We start from the raw sequence: 19,593 nt of genomic DNA, 5'->3' as shown, positions 1-19,593 counted from the left end.
AGGAAACAGATCTAGAAAGGACACATGACTTGCCCAAGGTCGTACAGGTAGGAACAGAACCAGGTTTTGAACTGAGATACTTTTACTCCAAATCCAGCCCTCTTGCCCCACCAAACTGGTTTTGTAGGAGCTGTGGGAGAGGATACAAAGGCTTCAGCTGCCCTGAGGGTCTGCCAGATAGAGCTTCCCCACCACCACACCACGTGTTTGTACAAACAGGACTTCCTTCCAGGCACTAGGCATGGGAATAGCTGAGAACTCTAACTAGCATTTAACCAGGCTTCCTGGGAGGGTGGGGCATCGGTTGGAGAAATTCTCATTAGTATTACACAGTTGTACAACTCTCTGTGACTCTGAAGTTACAGAATGTGTGCTGCTTTGCATTGCAAGAGGAGGTTCCCAACTACACTCTTATACGAAATAAATTGCAGAGCCAGTCCAAAAAAAATAAAGGTAGAGAATGGAGTGTTACGTGTTGGTGTGAGACATTGGAAGTTGAGCTGGTGCGTACAGATTGACACTGGGCAGTGAGAAGGGAGAGGGGAAAATTCTAAGAAACTAAACTTTTTTTTTTTTTAATGAATGACTGACTTTATTAAAAATCCAAGCTATTTCCTACTCAGTGATCTCCACTGGGGCCTGAGAAGGGGCTGTGTAAATGGTGAAGACGTGGTTTGTTCATTTGTAACCTGTCAGCAGTGAGGACAAGACCAGAGGGAGTGTCTAAGACGGGTGGGGAACCTATGGCCTCAAGGCCACATGTGGCCTTCTAGGTCCTTTGGTATGGCCTTTTGACTGAGTCCAAACTTTATAGAACAAATTCTTTTTATTAAGGGGATTTGTTCTGTGAAATTTGGATTCAGTCAAAGGGCCGTGCTTGAGGACCTAGAGGGTCACATGTGATCTTGAGACAGTAGGTTCCCTCCTCGCCCTGCCCCCGTGAAGATTTAGGGCTCTGACCATTTATGAGCAATGCCACCCATCCTGGAAATAGCCAAGAAGGATGCTCTCCTCCTTACACAGATGTAGAAACCAAAAGAATAGTGAACATTTTATATAGTGTTTTCAGGCTTACAAAGTACTTTTACAAATATTATCTCATTTGATCCTCATAACAAGTAGGTGCTATTATTATTACTATTTTATATATGAGGAATCTGAGGGAAACAGAGGTGATGTGACTTAACCAGAATCATACAGTTAGGAAGTATCTGCGGCTGGATTTGAATTCAAGCATTCCTGTCTCCAGGTCTAGCACTCTGCCAGCTAGTGAGTGGAGTGATTTTTCTGGTTACTCACACAGTAAGTAGAAATGTCAGGATTAGAACTCAGGTCTCCCAACTGCTAGTCTTATGCTCTTTTTTTTAATATCTTCAGTAAGGAGAACCAGTGATCCCAAAGCCTGCAGGATTTGGCTGTCATGAAAATCCTAAAACAGGAACTTTAAAAGGAGAGAGGCTCTGCCTCTGGGTCTGGGCCTCAAAGTGACAGATGCCTAGAATATCCTTGCTTAGTCATCCTCCTGACAGGTGAGGCCAACCCAGAGTCTCCCAGGTCCCATAGACTGCTCAGGATCATAATAGAAATATATTGTTGGACTGTGATATTATCATGAAACAGACTAGGTAGGCTGAGTTAACTGCACATGGCATATTGGATGTATTCACATCAGGTAGCTCTGGGGTGTATTTAGTCAGTCTTCTCATTAAAATTGTTAGATCTGAAGACAAAAATTAGCAACAAGTTGCTGCAACCATCCTCCCTCCCTTCATTTCCCCTCCCTGCCCTCTATGTTAAAGGGTCCAGTCACAGGGTTAGAATGTTCGGTTTATTGACCCAACCTCTATGGTGAGTTAGAGTTATTGCTATGTATAAATAATTTCCTTTAAAAAAAGTGAATTTGGGTTTGAGTAGGAGTGAAAACTGAAGGAATTTCACTCTTTCTGTTTCTCACCTCCCCCCCACTATTTCTTTTTCTTTTTCCTCCCCTCTCCTCCTTCCTCTCTCTCTTTCTCTCTGTCTCTCTTTATGTCTCTGTCTCTCTCCATCTTTATCTGCCTGTCTCTGTCTCTTTTCCTGTTTCTTTCCCTTTCTCTTGCTATATCACTTCTATTAGAGCCCTCTCATTCTTCCTCTCTCTGTAATTTAGGTTTAACTTCATTAATTTATTCATGTAATAGTTATCTATTGAACACATGCTATGTATAAGGCACTATACTAGGAACTATGGGGCATATAAAGATGCTCAAGGAGCTGTCTCTGTACCTAAGCGGCTTGTGATTCAATCCAAGGAAGCTTGTGATAAATGCCATGTGAGTGGTATAAAGTGATATAGGAATTCAGAGGAGGGAGAAATCACTTCCAATTGGGGGATAGGCTTTATGGAGGCAGTGATATTTGATGTATGCCATTAAGGATAGATAGTTTAGATGGAAATTAGCCGGAGAGATTGGATGGGTAGCATAGTTGAAGAATGGATGGAGACTGGCTATAATGGAAATGATAGGAAGATGTAGAAATGAGAACACATATAAGTAAGAACACATATAAGTGAGAAGTAAGAACACATATAAGGCTTTTAGGGCAAAGCAAAGCACCCACTTTGCTTAGAGCATACACTTTTGTATATGGGAATAGAAATTCTAGAAGATAGGTCTGTAAGGGTAGGGTGGAGCCAGATTGGGGAAGATTCGAATGCTAAATCCATTTGAATCAGTTTAGAGCAGGGGTGGGTCACCTGCAGCCTCAAGACCACATGTGGTCCTCTAGGTCCTCAAGTACCACCCTTTGACTGAATCCAAACTTCACAGAACAAATTAGAGATAATGAGTCTTCACCTGAACCCTAGGGTGTTGTTAGATGGACAGTGTATGCACATACTACTACACCGATTCTTACATATTTCTTGCTACTATTGTTTAATTTCCTTAATATTTTTTCTTCCTGGGTTCTAAGAAAAACAGGAGGTGCATTCTGTTTTCTTTCCTTTCCTTTGAATTAATGGAAATGCAAAATCCTCTCATTAATGAATTATCTCTGAGTATGCACCTCAATTTATAGACACTTTTTTCTCAGTTTCCCTCTCCTCTTGCTCTCATACACTTAACATTGTTGCTGCTTATGCAATTTATTATAATAGTAAATAACAATACAAAGACACAAGTATTTATAATATATATTCAAGGGGTAAAGTTTATATGCTCTTAAATATCAGAGGAAAGAGATATGAAATGGAATATTCTCACCAATGATGTCAAACGAACTCTTCTTCAACCCTGAAAATTGTCCTCTAAGGATACTTATTCAGGTCTAAGGAATTCTCCATAACATTTCACTTCATAAAATAAGATTTCAATTCTCCTAGTCAAAGCCTCTTTTTGGATCAGCAAGGCGGGCCCACATCAGAGAAGGTGCTGTGCTTTATGAGCAAAGCAGAATTGAAACAGGTCAAAGGAAATGCAGGATGTACAAATTTAGAGAATCCACCGCAAATGTTCACATGGACTATTTGTGCTCAAACTGTGGTAGAGCATTCCATGCTCACATTGGTCTGATCAGCCACAGTCGGATACACTGAAACTTGACTCTAGCATAGTGATGTCATTTTGGTCCTCTTTGAGAATGAAGGACAACAACCAACCAAATGACTGTCTATGTTTGTTAACCCCCTTCAGAACCAATCTCTCACATAGACAGTTAAACCTCCTTAGTTTCAATCTCTCACAAGATGACAGCTAACTCCTAGTCCTCTCATAGACTTTCACAGATAACAGTCAACTCTGTCTGGGGAAATGGCAGTTTAATCTTATTTTTCTTGCAATACAGACTTCTTCCACCATTGCATTTAACTGTGAATTCCCTCATATTCTCTTGCCTTTTAAATAGTATTTTTTACATGTAAAGACAATTTTTAAAATATTCTTTTTTATATAAAATTTTGAGTTCCAAATTTTCTCCCCCTCTCCCTTCTCTCTCCACTCCCTAAGAGGGTAAACAATTTTATACAGGTTACATATGTGCAATTGTGTAAAATACATTTCCATATTAGTCATGTTGTGAAAGAAGGAACTGAGCAAAAGAAAAAAAGCACATAAAAAAAGAAAGAAAGTGAAAATAGTATGCTTCAATCTGTATTCAGACTCCATCAGTTCTTTCTCTGGGATGTGGGTAGCATTTTTCATCATGAGTCTTTTGGATTTGTCTTGGATCATTATATTTTTGAGAAGAGCTAAGTCAATCATGGTTGATCATCTCATAAGGTTGCTGTTCTTTCTCCTAGTTCTGCTCATTTCACTTTGCATCAGTGCATGTGAGTTTTTCCAGGTTTTTCTGAAGTCCACTTGCTTGTCATTTCTTGTAGAACAATAGTATTCTGTTACCTTCATATAGCACATCTTGTTTAGCCATTCCCCAAACGAGGGGCATTCCCTCAATTTCCAATTCTTTGCCACCACAAAAAGAATTGCTATAAATATTTCTGTACATGTAGGTCTTTTCACCTTTTTAATGATCTCTTTGAGAAACAGATCTAGTGGTGGTATTTCTGGATCAAAAGGTATGCACAATTTGATCACTCTTTGAGTATAGTTCCAAATTATTCTCCACAGAATGGTTGAATCAGTTTGCAACTCAACCAACAGTGTATTTGTAACCCAGTTTTCTCATATCTTCTCCAATATTCATTATTTTTCTTTTCTGTCATATTAGACAATCTGAGTTGTTTTAATTTGTATTTTTCTAACCAAGGATCATTTAGAGCATTTCTTCATATGTCTACAAATGGCTTTGATTTCTTCATCTGAAAACTGCCTGTTCATATTTTTGACCATTTGTCAATTGTGAAATAACTTGTATTCTTAAAACTTTGACTCAATTCTATATATATTTGAGAAATGAGGCCTTTATCAGACACTTTCTATAAAAAATGTTCCCCAGCTTTCTGCTTTCTAATCTTGGTTGCATTAGTTTTGTTTGTGCAAAATTTAAAAATTTAATATAATCAAAATTATCCATCTTATATTTCATTCTCTATCTCTTATTTGGCAATAAATTCTTCCTTTCTCCACAGATCAGGTAAATTGCTCCTTACTCTCCTAATTTGCTTATGGTATCACCCTTTGTATCTAAATCATATGTCTTTTACCTTTTAAAGACACGGTTAAGAGTTGTTGAGGGCAGTGTAAATTTCTACCTATAGTCAATGTTTAAATCTCTTAAATAAGACATTCTGCAAACCTCAAATTCACATTAATAGTGAATGTAACACAATGAGGAATATCATTTGATAAACTACTTCCTTGACTGTCAAAAATATATACAAAACACAATACATTTAGATGTTGTAACAGTATGTGTATAATAGGGTTAGAGATAACAATGTTCATGTAGACTGTGTGGGGTGGGGTGAACTATTCTAGTTAACATCCAAACCAACCACCACTCTCTCTCACTGGCTCATTTCCTCATCATTTCTCTATAGAGGTTGTAAGGCAGTCAAGGGATTTATTCCCAATTTTCCCCATAAATTAAATAGAGATAAATAATTTCTCTTATTAGTCAATTACCTACCCAATTGATAAACAAATCAAAGAAATCTATTTTTCTTATAAGTTTTCATTCATCTCAATATAAAACCCCATTCTCAAAGGCTTAGACAAACATTGATGTTACTAGCTAAGCAATTAATGACAATGTCACAAACAATCAAAAGACATATTTAAATATTTCAGCAATGTATCAGTTGAGAAAAATCATAGCCAGAGTTATCTCCAACAATAAACTGCATTTGCTGCCTTCTCAATGGACACCAGAACTATAGTTTTATCATTCAGTCCTCTAGGATGCTAATCAAAAGTTCTCCAGATTTCTCTTCAGAATATCTTCTCCATAGAATATCTTCATCACAGGATAAGAGTTAAACTCATTTCCTTCAAAACATTTCTTTAATTTTTCTCAAAGATGACAGCTCAATCAGTTTCTTAGTAAAGAAATTTTCTTAGTCCTTTCTTTCTTAGCCATAACAGTTAACTTTCTCCATATGAAAATTAAAATGTTTCTCCACAATACTCTATTTCCTTTCTCTATAGATAGAGTAATAATATCAACATTTAATAAAGAAGGAAAAAACCAATGTAACACTAGTGATAGCAATAATAATAAAAATTAAACATGTATACGTATAATGTATATATTTCATAGTAATATATGTAGTCTAAATCATACATAACTTTTTGCATATTTCCCAACTAATATTTTATAAAATTGTATATTATATAAAAGATACACTTAGCCACAAAGAAAAGGCATTCCGAAATGTCAGGAGGGTCCGTGGACATATCTAACTGAACCAATTTCAGGAATGTCCTTTGTCATAGAGGATTCAAATGGTACCAACTCCTGTATCAGGAAAGGGAAAGGAATAAGCATTTATATAATACCTACTTTGTGCCAGGCACTATGTTATACACTTTTACAGTTATGTCATTTGATCCTTAACAACCCTCCGAGGTAGGTGTTGTTATTATTCCCATTTTATAGCTGAGGAAACTAAGGCAGACAAAAGTTAACTTGCCAGAATTACACAGCTTATAAATGCCTGAGGCTAGATTGGAACTCAGATACTTTTGATTCCAAGATATCAGATGGAAGGTAAGAGTTTTATATCAAATGGGAGAACTGGTATAGTCTCCCATAGGGTGTTTCCCAATAGTTTCAACCAGGTATGCCCAGGAGCCTGGCATTTCCTTTTTATTCCTATGACCTCTGTGGTTAACACAACGAGGCTACTTAGATCTCTACCTCATTTATTTCCTCCTGCATTTCAGCCCATACATACAGCCCATATATAACCCATGCATAAACTTATTCCTCCCTTTGGCTTCATGGTGTAAAGGAAATCAACAAGGCCAAGAGGATGTATGACATTTAAGGATATGAATTCAGTCTTTTATGTACTTTGCACATAAGATATGTTTAAAAAATTTTGGTCAAGTTGAATGGGGCAATGACTTGACCAGAGCATTGTGCTAGGAAAATGAATCTAGTATGCAGGATGAATGCTTTTGGAAGATTAACCTAGTGTGCAGAATGGATTGGAGCAGGGAAGGAATGATGGTATGGAAGAGGCTCATGAGTTCATGGATACCAGTTAAAAAACTGTTGCAATGATCCAGGTACAAGATAATAAGAGTCTGAACTGGAATGGTGGCAGCAGAACTGAAAGGAAAGGATGGATCGGAGAGACATTTTAAAGGAGAAATCAGAAAGACTTGGTGACTGAAAATGGAGGGTGACAAAAAAGAGAGGACAAAATTGTTTCCAAGGTTTGATAACCTGGTGAATGATAGCACCGTTAACAGAAAGAGGGAAATCAGCAGAAAGAAATACAGAATTTTGAGGAGGGGGAGGGCCAAGACATGGTAACATGTTGAGTCTTTAATTTAGAAGTGTCCAAAGAAGTGAAAGACAGTAGAAAAGATGGTGCCTGAGAGAGAACTCACCATTTTGTTGTAGTTTATTAACATTAAGTAGGAAGGAAATATCTGCTGTTTCTGAACCTGCTTCCTCTTCACCCATGATTCACATTAATCTTTTTCTCTTTCTAGTTATCGGCAGTGTGATCCCTCTGACCAAAAGGTGTATGGCAAAGCCCCTCTCTTTGGACAGTATTATATTCTGGAAGATCCAGGAACAATCAAAGTGGGAGATCCAGTGTACATCTTGGATCAGTGACAGTAGCACCATCTCCTTGTGTGGCAGATCTCTTTTGTATATTTGCTGGGAAATAATCTCTTTAAGAACAGTTTTTGTCAATGAACATCCTTACAATCTCTTTTGATTTAAATGTCTCAAACTTCTCATCTCTTAGGCCTCCTTGTGACTTTGGAAGTCCTAAAGCAGCAAGAGAAGAAACAAGTGCTTTTTAGTGCTGCTAGAACTTTTGAGAATCACTCAAATGATAAGACAGGCTGTTGATAATTCATTTTTAAAGTGGGAGTATTAGAGTAGGTAGATGAGGTTAGGTAATGGACAAGGAAAAGCCCTCTCTTAGGGCTTTATGTTGAGCAGAGGAGAATAAGATGTAGTAATCTCTTCTTCCTTACTCTATCCTTACATCACCACTACCCATCGGGAGAGAGAAAAAGGAAAAGGAAAAGGTAGTAAGGTGAAAAGGAGGATAGAAAATATTTTGGAGTATATGTTTTGTTGTTATTCAATCATGTTCAGCTCTTCATGACTTTGTTTGGGGTTTTCTTGGCAAAGATACTGGATTGCCATTTCCTTCTCTAGCTCATTTTACAGATGAGGAAACTGAGGTAGACAGGGTTAAGTGACTTGTCCAGGGTCACATGGCTAGTAAGCATCTGAAGTCAGATTTGAACTCAGAAAGATGAGTCTTCCTGACTCCAGGCCCAGCCCTCTATCTACTCTGACATTTAGTTTAAATCCCTATATAACAATTAAGTCACCCCCAAAGAGACACCAGAATTCTTCCTCCTCTCCTTTAAAAAGCCAATGTGACATAATAGAGTAGTGCACTTGTACTCAGAAAAACCTGAGTTTATATCCTGCCTCTGACACTTACCTGGCTGTGTGACTGTGAGTAAGTCAATGAACCTTTCTGAGTCTCAGTTTCCTCCTTGTAAAATGGGGATAATAATGTCTAGAGTACCTACCTCATGAGACTGTTGTGAGGCTCAAATGGGATAATATGTAAAGCACTTTGGAGGCCTTTAGCTGTTGATTTGTTGTTATCTCATTCCATGATATGGAGCTTTTAAAAAGGTACAAAGGCACAATTAGCTTCTTAGATAGAGTTGGTTAGGATTGAAATGATATATCCTTACCCTGGATTCTGGCATCTGTGGACTAGGTGACAACGGTATGACAATCAGATAACAGTTACCTGCTACGAAATTCAGACAAACTATCAAGTGTGTTTAACTGCTTTTAAGTTGTATCACTTGCTTGGTCAGTGCCCAGAGAAATGAGAATGTCCTCTTGATAAATGGTGAAGCTTTTGGGAATGGCAGGTGAGCTCGGGATGTCTAAGGGACAAAAGACCATTCGTGGGTGATTTTGATCATTCTGTCCTTGGAGTATTGAAAAAAGAGAGGACCTTACTTTAGAATGCTACCTGCTGTGGGCAGGTTGAATTTCTATTTAATCTGCTAAAACTGATCTAAACTGATATCATAAATGCATAGATATTCTGTAACCAAATTTCACAGTCTCTTTTCTTAAACCCACCAGTTGTGTACCTGTGGGAGGTCTTGTTACCATATCTGCAGTATTAAAAATTTAATATTGAAAGTCTCTGGAGTCCATGGGATAGAAATAGGAATGTGGTAATGTGATTTTAAAGTAAACAACTACTGAAGAAACTTTTAAACGGAGCAAGAAGAGACCTTTGTTACTTTGTTTATAAATAGAAAAATAGAGAAATTTTTCTACTGATTGAAATACAATTCTTAAATATGATGAAGCAGGAGAATTCCATCTGAATTTTCTCCCCTATATATCTTGTTTTATCTCTTTGTAGCAGGAACCTGATTAAATTTTAAAAATGTTTTAAAACCACAAATAAATGGAAATGACTTTCATTATTAAAGCTTCCACTTTCTTCTCCCCTCCTTCCTCCAGTTTCCTGGCAAGGAGACTCACCTTATGGATGATTTAAATAGCAATTTAATTCAAATCATCAGTCATTTATTAAATGATTGCTACGTGCTGGACACTATGCTAAGCCCTCAGTGACATTACATTCTAGGCTCAAATGAGATCATTCAAATAAAGCACTTTGTTAACCTTACAGTGCTATAACAGAAAAGAAAAATGTCAAATATCATCCTCACTGTTAGACTTTGTCACATAATTAGATCTGCTATCTCATAGAAAGTGGGCAAAAAAAGTTTTATTTTTTTTAAAATAAGCAGGTGCCACATATATAGAGCACTAACTGTGGTCATTTTTCTACAACTACAATAAAAAATGTGACCAATGAAAAGTCATCAATAAGAAATGGACTTTTCAGCTCTGAAGTGGAGCTTCAGGAGAGTGGGAGAAGCACAAAGGTCCCCTCTGCTCTATGTGTTGTTATTGGATTTCTCTGCATTGGTAGAGAAGTGGAAAATTAAGGCAACTATCTAGAAAACTTTGTTCCAGACTTTTACTTTTGCCTGAAATGTCTAAATAATTAAAACAAATGTTTTATTTATCTGAAGAATTGTCTCCATCCCCCATTGGATTTAGAGTCATAGACAATAATAAGGTCAGTATCTTTCTCCTCCTTATAACTATGGTAATATGAATGATCATAGCTGGTATTCACATATAGCTCTTTATATATGTTAAAGCTCTTTATATATGTTAATTCATGATCCCCATGTATATCACAAAACTAATTTTACCAAGTATATTTCCAAAAGATTCTTCTAGAACCTAGGTATTTTCAAAGGCAGTGTCTATGACTTTTTCCTGTATGTAAAAGTAATTTATATCAATATCCAAGGCTAAGCAACTGGCTGTGGGGTTTGCACCCATCCTATCCATCTACCCAACTGCAAACAGTCCACTGGAAGCGATCCCTTTTCTAGGATAAAGCAGACGAGTACTTTTTTTATTCTCCCCATGATGATGTAGATCAAAAGTTGTTATTTCTGGATCTTTTAGTACAGATGCCCATAGGTGTCCCCTTATTTCAGTTAGGATCTTCCAGGGCATGGCTGTCCTATGCTAAGGCTAATGGCCTTTCCATCTAGTACCATTTGAGATTCAGACTCCTTTACACTGATCTGTTACTGTTTCCTTGTTATGCTGTTTCAAAGGCTGAGGCCATGGTGGTGTGTATCCTAACTATGCCTCTGCCCCAACTTGCCCCATTATTTTGCTCTCTAGTAACCTGTCCTAAGGACACCAGATTACTAGACACAGGGCCAGTGCTTATAGCGAGACTCTGCTGAGATTGCCTTTGTGGCCGTTTACCTGAATGCAATGCTGATTTGTCTCAGGGCTGCTAGCTGGTATAGTGGATAGAGTGAGAGACTTGGAGTCAAAAGGAGTTGAACGTAGATCCATTTCAGACACTTGCTGGCTGAGTGACCCTGGGCCAGTCACTTAACCTCCTTCAGTCTCAGTTTCCTCATCTGTAACATGGAGATATTAACAGCATCTTTTTCACAAGGTTGTTGTAAGGTTCAAGGGAGATAATATATTTAAAGCTCTTTGCATACCTGAATGCACTAAATAAATGCTAACCATGATCATTATTCTCAGTGTGTTCTAAAGAGTGTGTGTAGATACGTCTGGATACGTTCCTGGTATCCACATAGATACACTATTGACCGAAAAACTGAAAAGTATGGTGAGGTGTTTGGGGGTGGAGGGTAAGGGCCTGGGAGAACTTTTAAAAACTGTTTTACCTGGAGATATCTGTACATCTTTTTAGGAGACCTAGGAAATGATTCTATTTCCCCAGGAAGAAGGAGCACCAGTGACTGGAAGTATTAGTGGTAGAAGAAGCAGCCCTTAAACAAGAGCAGGAGAAGCAAAGTCCTGACCATCAGAAAAAAAAGAGGAAGGGATGGGGGGAGTGACTGTAGGAAGCCAAATGTTTCCCTTATTCAAGAAAAGAAAACTATTTTTAATGAGCAATTGTTGTATATATTTATGAGATAAAATATTAGGCCAGTTGAAAATATGGGTTTTTATAAGCACTATTACATAATTCCCTAAGCGTTTCTGGTTTTTCATCTTAATTTATTTTTTCTCCTAATTTTAGCCTTATATGTATGTGATGTTCCAATTTAAATGAAGCTATCCTCAAAAGTATTTATATTATGGAGGAATTATCTCCTTCCCTCAAAAATCCCCAAACTATTCTATACATTTAGTGAATTTATTGAAGAAAACTAAAGCTTAGATTCCCCTTTACCTGACCATAACGCTCCCCTGGATCAATCAGAATTAGCCTGTGACATTGATGTCAATGCCAATCTTGATTTCACAAGAAGAGTGATGGGAACCCAGACCCATATGGTATACAAACAGTGTGTGTGTGTGTGTGTGTGTGTGTGTGTGTGTGTGTATACATACATATACACGTATTCAGGGATGGAAAGGATACAAACCTCTTCTCCTTCCAGGCAAATTGAGAAGGGAGAATTTATTTCAAGCAGGTTCATGAAGGCTACTTCATTTCTGTTCCCAAGAATCTCATCAGGACTGTATATATGCCGTTAGCTCTGGTGCCCCTACTGGTCTGGAGCCAGATATCATTTATACTCGTCTCTATCACTTCATAGGACCTCCTGAAGTCAAAGTTAATATTTTTTCCCTTCTACAAGGCCTTGTCGTAAAGAGCCTTCTGTTGTGAGTGGGTATATCTACTGAACTGCAGAAGGTGGGGAAGTAGTAATCACGCTGTGCCAACCAACCAACATCAAAGTGACAGATTGCACTTGGTCTTTGTGATTCTCGATCCTTGCCATGAGAATGGAATGACAGACTCACAGCTAAGAATTTTATGCCTGGAGCCAGTGGTATGAAAGCTGTCTTCATTTGGAAGGAGGGGCAAATACCACCCAATGTAGGAAGGGAGAACTCAAGATGCCAAATGGCCATCCTAGGGGAAAAAGGACAATATCTGATAGAATCCCATTTTAGCTAATTATTCTTGATAACTAGGTACTAAGGTCAAGGTTTTTTTTTTCCACAGTTGACATCCAAGAAGCCTAATTATGGAGGAATAGGGGTGGAGTAGCAACCCCTACTTGCATGGACACTTCTGAGGAAGGAGCTAAAACAAGACTTGAAATCAAACTCTCTCTTCCTAAATCCTCAAAATATCATGACAATATTAGACCTATAATCATTTAACTGATAATTAAATAATAATTGGATCATTTAGTCCAACTCCCTAAAACGTAGGACAGTAGATTTAGAAATCAAAGGACTGTCAGAGGCCATCTATTCCAACCTCTTTGTTTTATAGATGAGGAAATTGAGACTAAAAGAGGTTAAATCACTCCCCAGATGATATAGTTGGTAAGTGAGAGAGGGGGATAAAATACAGCTTTTCCTTACTCCAAGTCCAGCATTCTATTTATTACACTACACCACTCACCCTTAGTTTTACAGAGAAGGAAACTGAGCTTCTGCATAGGAGAAGTGATTTCCCCAAGGTCACAGAGCATGGCTTGCTCAATTCTTACTAAAAATGAGGCTGAGTCAAATGGAACCCAAATCTCAAAGACTGTTAGAACTGGATCAAGTCTGAGAGACAACTTTGTCTAACTCCTTCATTTTCATAGAAAATAAAACTGATACCCATGTTTAATGTTAGAACAGAGACTAGAATCCAGGTTTCCCAAATCCACCAGGCTGTTGAAATTTGGCCAAGACTCACTTAGGGGTTCTGGAACTCCCCAAGCACCAGCATTAGTCTCATGACTTGGGAAAAACAGCTGAGTTAGGAAACTTCCCCCTCAGTTTTTCTCTGATACATACTAGCCTCCAAGGCCATCTACTCCAATCCATCAGCCTCGCTCAGGGGGAATAAGGGTCTGAACCTGCCCCTAGTCTTATGTGTAAGAGGAAAATGATTAGGGGAGGAGGGGGAGGAGATGAAGTAGTTGACAGATGATCTGCATATCCATGATCCCTGCCTCCCTTCCCTCATCCCAACATTGTCATCCATGTACATCCATGTACATGTATATGTATTGTCATCCATGGGTTGTCATGGGCAGGGGCTACAATGAGCCTGTCTGTCTCTCTTATGTGCCTCCCCATCCCCAAATCTGGCTAGAGGTTGGTTCTTCCAGGGCCTCCAAATTCTCTTCCTCCACCATGGAAATGAACCAGAGGATCAATGAGCCACTCTTCTGGTTCCTAGTGGGAGTTTGCTTCCAAAAAGCCCTGAGGATACTGTAGCATCTCCCTACTATACACTCCTGCCATAAGGTTCACCTCCTTTCTCCCTTGGAGGAATATAAGCATTCCCAGCACCCTCTAAATTTTCACCCAGAGGTAAAGTTCTTGTAGTCCTACTATAACACCACTCTCCCTTGGCAATCCCTATTCTGGAAGGAACTTTAGAAATCATCATGCCCTACGCCATTATTTATTGTCTTCATCCCCTGGCTCTGCCAACTTGGGGACCCTAGTTCTCTACAACAATAAGCCTTCTATAAGCCTCCTTCCCTTGCCACTCATATTTAGACTCTATGTGAAGAATGATTCTCCAGTCACCCCTAGAATCTAGGAATTCCTGCCAATGTTTTTTTTTTTTTAGCCCGTGACTGTTTACTCATAACGGTGGTTTCTTTTTCATGTTTAATGAATTGTTTAATGCCAGAGGCAGTATTGATGTGTCATTTGTTCCAGGTACTAAACATCTAAACCCTTCCCCTTCCCTCCTCCCATTCCACTTGAAATATAGCACAAGGGATTGTACCAAAGAGATTCCTCTGATATCCTTACAGCAGGGAATAGATGAACACAACAAACCAAAATGAATCACCCACCTTCTCCTTGGAGTTCCTTCCCTGTAGTCTACAGATCTACAATTGAGATTTTGGAAAAGAAGAATCTGAGTTAATATCACCCTAGAGCTCTTCTTTTATGATTGAAAATGATGAAACCTGCTGAAATCATTGTTTTTGATCCATTGACTAAAGAGCGAACAGAACTTAAAGAGAAATTTTTACCATTCCCTTGCTCTTGAGGAGAAGTCTCACAGGTTGAAATATGAATAGAGGTGGGTAAGATGTTAGGGGTATAAGTTTTGAGAAAGATTTTAGAGGTACTGAGGCAAGTGGGACAAGTGAAAAGCCACCAGAGTTCAGTCTCTGCCAGGCACTGTTTCCACCTACCTACCCACCCACCCACTACAGCCCAAGAGAGGTGTGTGTCTAGTGTAAGGGTGAAGGAGGGTATAATCTGACCCAATTTAACACAATAGGTCCAAACAAATCAAAGATGTAAACTAAATGCAAACAAGTCCTTAATCAATTTGGGGGGAGTGGAGAGATCTGATCATTGGATGAAAGTCCATGACATCACACAGGAAATATTTTATGATTGATTGGAAAGAATCAGTCATACCCCATGGGATGTTGTTTACCCTTCCTTTATGAAGAGGACCAATGACATCAAGGGGTAACAACTTGACTTGCCAGTGAATTGGATTTAAGTGAGGCAGAGTTGCATGAAGTTGTCAGTCTCATTCTCTCTTCTTGAGTCATCGATGTCCAGTGGCAAGGCAAATGTCAAGATGACTATTGATCACCCTGGATGCAGTGGATGACCTTGGTGTATTCAATGCCTGACCAAACTCTAAGCACTCTACAGCACCTGCTTCAGCTGCCCTCATAGGTGTTGGAACAAATTGTTCTCAGGCGCCCACAGTCAACAGTTAGAAATTGGGAAACCTAGAAGTGATGCTACTAAGCTTCTGGAGTACCTTGAGAAGGCATACCCTTGTGTTTTTACTGGAGGACAAGAATGGGTAGGGATGGGGGATAATTGATGACAAGAAGTGAGGGAAAAGGGAGGGCAGGAAGGGGAAGAAATGAGGACTAAGAGATGTGAGGACAAGAAGGGGGAAAAGTGAAGATAGGAAGGAGCGAGTTAGTTCAAAGGGAATATTATACTCCCTCTCAACTGTATTTGGCTATGAATCAGAGAGACAAGACCAGTAAGAAAACATATATACATTTAGGAGGAGAAAGAGAGAGAGAGGCATGTACCAAAGACAAACATGGTCAAAGAACTATGAGAAGAGGGGGTGGTTGGGGCAAGAGTAGTGCTGGTGACAAACTCATAAAAATCATGAGAGTCAAATGACACATGAAAACTATTTACAAGGCTATGTCATAGAAAACATCCCAGATGATAGGTGTGGTTTCTTTATAAATTTGTTTTACTGACATCTTTTGTAAAACAAAAAGGTAAAACCGAGGTGGAGCATCTTAGTGCAGTGGAAGGCTTTGGGGGCAGGGAACAGGGGTTCACATCCTGATTCTGCCACTTCTACCTCTGTGATAATCTCCCTGGCTCTCAGTTACTTCATCTATCAAACGAGAGAGTTGGCCTACATGACCTCTGTACCTTCCTACTCTAAATCAATGGTCATTTTGCCTATATTTCAACTATATCCTTCCTCTCTTCCCTGGTCAGAGACCCAATAACAAATAATATAAAATAAAAAGAAGGGGGAAAAACAGTTCTGCAAAACTAATCAATACATTAACCCAGCCTGACAGTATAGTCAGGGTGATGGGTGTGGGGTCAGAAAAGTTTGCTCCAAAAGAGCATTTTGCTTAAAAATGGCAAGTGAAGCAGCCAATGTTGTTTTGTATAGAACACACTTTTAATGAATAATGACATTGATGGAAGAGTCAATGTCTCACTGGCAAATGAAGGAGAAGAATTTTCACTGAATATTTTGACAAATGGGGAAGGAATGTGACATTATTTAATGAAGTTCTTAAGTCTGCATTCAATGAAAATACCAGTATAAATGGAACATGTATGTAGCACTTTTAGGTTTGCCATACGTTTTCGCAACTATTAAACAATTTCTTCCCTCATAACAACCCTAGGAGATAGATCTATTATTGTCTCCATTTTGTAGAAGAGGAAACTGAAGCAGATAGAGGTTAAGTGACTTGCCTAGAGTCACACAGTTAATAAGTATCTGAGTCCACATTTGAATTCAGAACTTCCTGACTACCACTTCAGTGCTCTAGCCACTGCATTGCCTAGCTGCCTCACTTCATTTATATAATCATGGGGCAACCAAATTAAATAATAGACCACACCTATTGATTGCTGCGTTGGGAAGTAGATGTTGTAAATTTAGATTTTAGAGATGGTAGAGCTTCTGTAGTAGGAAGAATTATTTTTTTACTGAAATTACAGTTTATTTACAATGACAAATATTAAAACAGACATAATTATTTATGTCATTTTATCTGTAAGAAAGGTCACAACCAGAGTTATCATAAATACTCACTGTAACTACATGTAACTTTTCTTCACTTCTGAGAACGTAGTCCCAAATGATTTAGTTCATTCAGGATGCCAAATAAGTCTCTTCACAGGAATCCTCTTCATCTTCTTCACAAGATAAAGTCTGTAATAGTTTCATCAGGGGAAAAAAAGATCCCTATATCTTTCTGCCTTCAAAAGGATTTTTAGAAGAATAAAAGCCCCTTTGGAAGAATTTTTTTTAATTTAGGAAGGGAGAATTGCAAGAGACAGGAGAACCAAAAGTGAAAAAATGTTTAAAAACTTGCAACAGGAAAAAAGCATCAATTAAAATTAATTTAAATTAAAAATTAGTGTTTTTCTTTTTTACTTTTAAATTTAATGCAAATTTTAAAATTAATTATTAGTAATTAATAAAATTTTTAAAATTATTATTTTTGAAAAGGCACAATAAAGAACAGAAAGAAATTCAGAGGGAGATACAGAGAAGCAAGACAGCTTTGGAACTAATATATTGAATCTATTGTATACTTTAAAACATCAAATTGCATAGAGACTGTAACAGACTCATTGTTTCATATATGATCCTCTTTTTCTCTTTGTATTTGGAAAAATCTGTGTTTGTGTTTGTCAAGTTCAGAGTAACAATATATACATTAGACAAATATATACATGTATTATATATATGTTTACAAGACCCCTTTGAACAGCAGATGAAGGAATAGCTGGAATACAGTACACATGAAGGATGGCCAGTAAGTTGTAGAAAGGGAAAAATCTATGCCCAGAAGCCAGTCTGCAAAACATAAAGAATGTTAGAGAAATAATTAATGATACATTCAGAGCAAGAGTTAAAAAAAAAAAAAAGCTAACAAAGTAAACCTAGTCTCAACTTTCCCCTCCTTACTCTCTAATTTTAGGTTTTTTGAGAAGTTTTGTTCTGCAAATACTTATTAAAGCATTGGGGAATCACGAGAAAAAAAGAACTAGATCATGGGCCAGAAGTCTGGGACCTTGTCTCATTAGGTCATTGAAAGTTTCCAGACCTTCCTCATGATTTTTCTCCAGCAGAGCTGATCTAATAATAATAGGGCAGAAACAGATTTAGAGATACTTATAATCACAAAATTAAACCCATAAATGGGCCTGGGAATGAGGTAGAATGTTCTTTTGTTTATTTCACAAATATTTGAGCACCTACTATGTGCGAGGCACCACCCAGATTCTCCCACTTTCCTTTCTATTTTGGTCTACTTTCTTTCCTGAACCTCTCTCTCTCTCTCTCTCTCTCTCTCTCTCTCTCTCTCTCTCTCTCTCTCTCTCTCTCTCTCTCTCTCTCTCTCTCTCTCTCTCATTCATAGGGTCCATTCTCCCTCAGCCCCTTCTTTTTCCTTTCCTCTCCTACTTTGCTTATCTATCTGTTCTTCTTTCTCCTTTTTTTCAGGGATAAGGAATGGTGGTCAAGTTTGGCAACAATGAGTGGGATTTTTAGATTTAGAGCTATGAGGGTACTTGGAGGTTATAGAAAAAGAAACTGAATCCCAAAGAGGTTAAAAAACTTACCTAGGCAATAGGTAGCAGAGCAAAGATTTCAACCAAGGTCCTCTGACTCACACTAGTGATAGATGAAGGTCATTATTCCATGTCTTTTCCTTACTCTTTCCCACTCCTAGCTAAAACTTTGCCTAGAAATAATACATGAAAAAGTCTCTTTTGGCACATGTTTTAGGAAATACTTAATTTAGATGAACATTGGATAGCCATTCAGATTGGGTGATTTGATATTAAATGACTAAGATTCTATCAATATCTAAACAACTGACCATGGAAGTATGCTCACTTTTTCAGGCCTCTAGGTTCATGCAGTTCACGAAATTCTCTTTCAAACTTGTCCTTTCCATAAAACTGTTCTTGATTAAGCAGAGTTCAGTCAATCAATCAATATTTATTAAATGCCTACCATGTGCCATGAATTGTGCTAAGTTCTGGGGATACAAAAAGAGGCAAGAGACAGTCCCTGCCTTGAAGGAGCTTACAATCCAGTGGGGGAGATGTCAACACAAATGAAGCAGAAATAACCCTGGATTCAGAATCAGTAGAGACACGGGTTTGAATTCCACCTCTTATAAGGACACTTATAAGTTGTGTGGCAAGTTACTTAATATGTACAGCTAGCATTTACACATTGCTTTAAGGAATGCTTTTACATGAATTATCTCATTTAATCCTCACAATAACCCTGTAAGATATCCCCATTTTACATATGGGAAAGCTGAAGCTGAGGGAGATTTAAGTAGTCTGCACCACCTAGGTATCTCATCTCTCTAAACCTCAGTCTTCCCAACTTTAAAATGGGTACTAGATACGAATTATCTCACAGGATATTTCTCAAGGGTCAAATGAGATACAGCACATAATTTCCTTTGAATACTTTAAAGTTCTATATAAAAGTTATCTTCCCCTTCTACTATGATTTTATAAACATCTTTTCATTGTAAACTCAGAGTACTGAAAACAGTACCTTAGCACCAGATATGCACCTCATGATGTGATGCTGAAGCTTTTCCCAAGTAATGACCTAAATGAGATGAGACACCTACC

General features: G+C 38.1%; 1 protein-coding gene across 2 annotated transcripts in view; it reads left to right on the top strand.

Annotated features, from left to right (window-relative positions):
* LOC140529259 (mitochondrial amidoxime-reducing component 1-like) overlaps positions 1 to 19,593 on the top strand; it is a 65,347-nt gene that overhangs the window by 28,747 nt on the left and 17,007 nt on the right. Inside the window, exon 7 of one of the 2 annotated variants that reach the window (XM_072647791.1) lies at positions 7,605 to 11,267. The exons of the other annotated variant lie outside the window; for it this stretch is intronic. Within the exon in view, the coding sequence (XP_072503892.1) occupies positions 7,605 to 7,731 (127 nt within the window). The 3' untranslated portion in view covers positions 7,732 to 11,267. Of the gene's footprint in view, positions 1 to 7,604; positions 11,268 to 19,593 lie in introns of those variants that run through there. 2 annotated transcript variants of the gene reach the window in all.

Source organism: Notamacropus eugenii, chromosome 2, assembly GCF_028372415.1.
Source record: "Notamacropus eugenii isolate mMacEug1 chromosome 2, mMacEug1.pri_v2, whole genome shotgun sequence".
Lineage (NCBI taxonomy): Eukaryota > Metazoa > Chordata > Mammalia > Diprotodontia > Macropodidae > Notamacropus > Notamacropus eugenii.
Note: the sequence above shows the minus strand (reverse complement) of the source record. Positions and strands in the feature narration are given on the sequence as shown.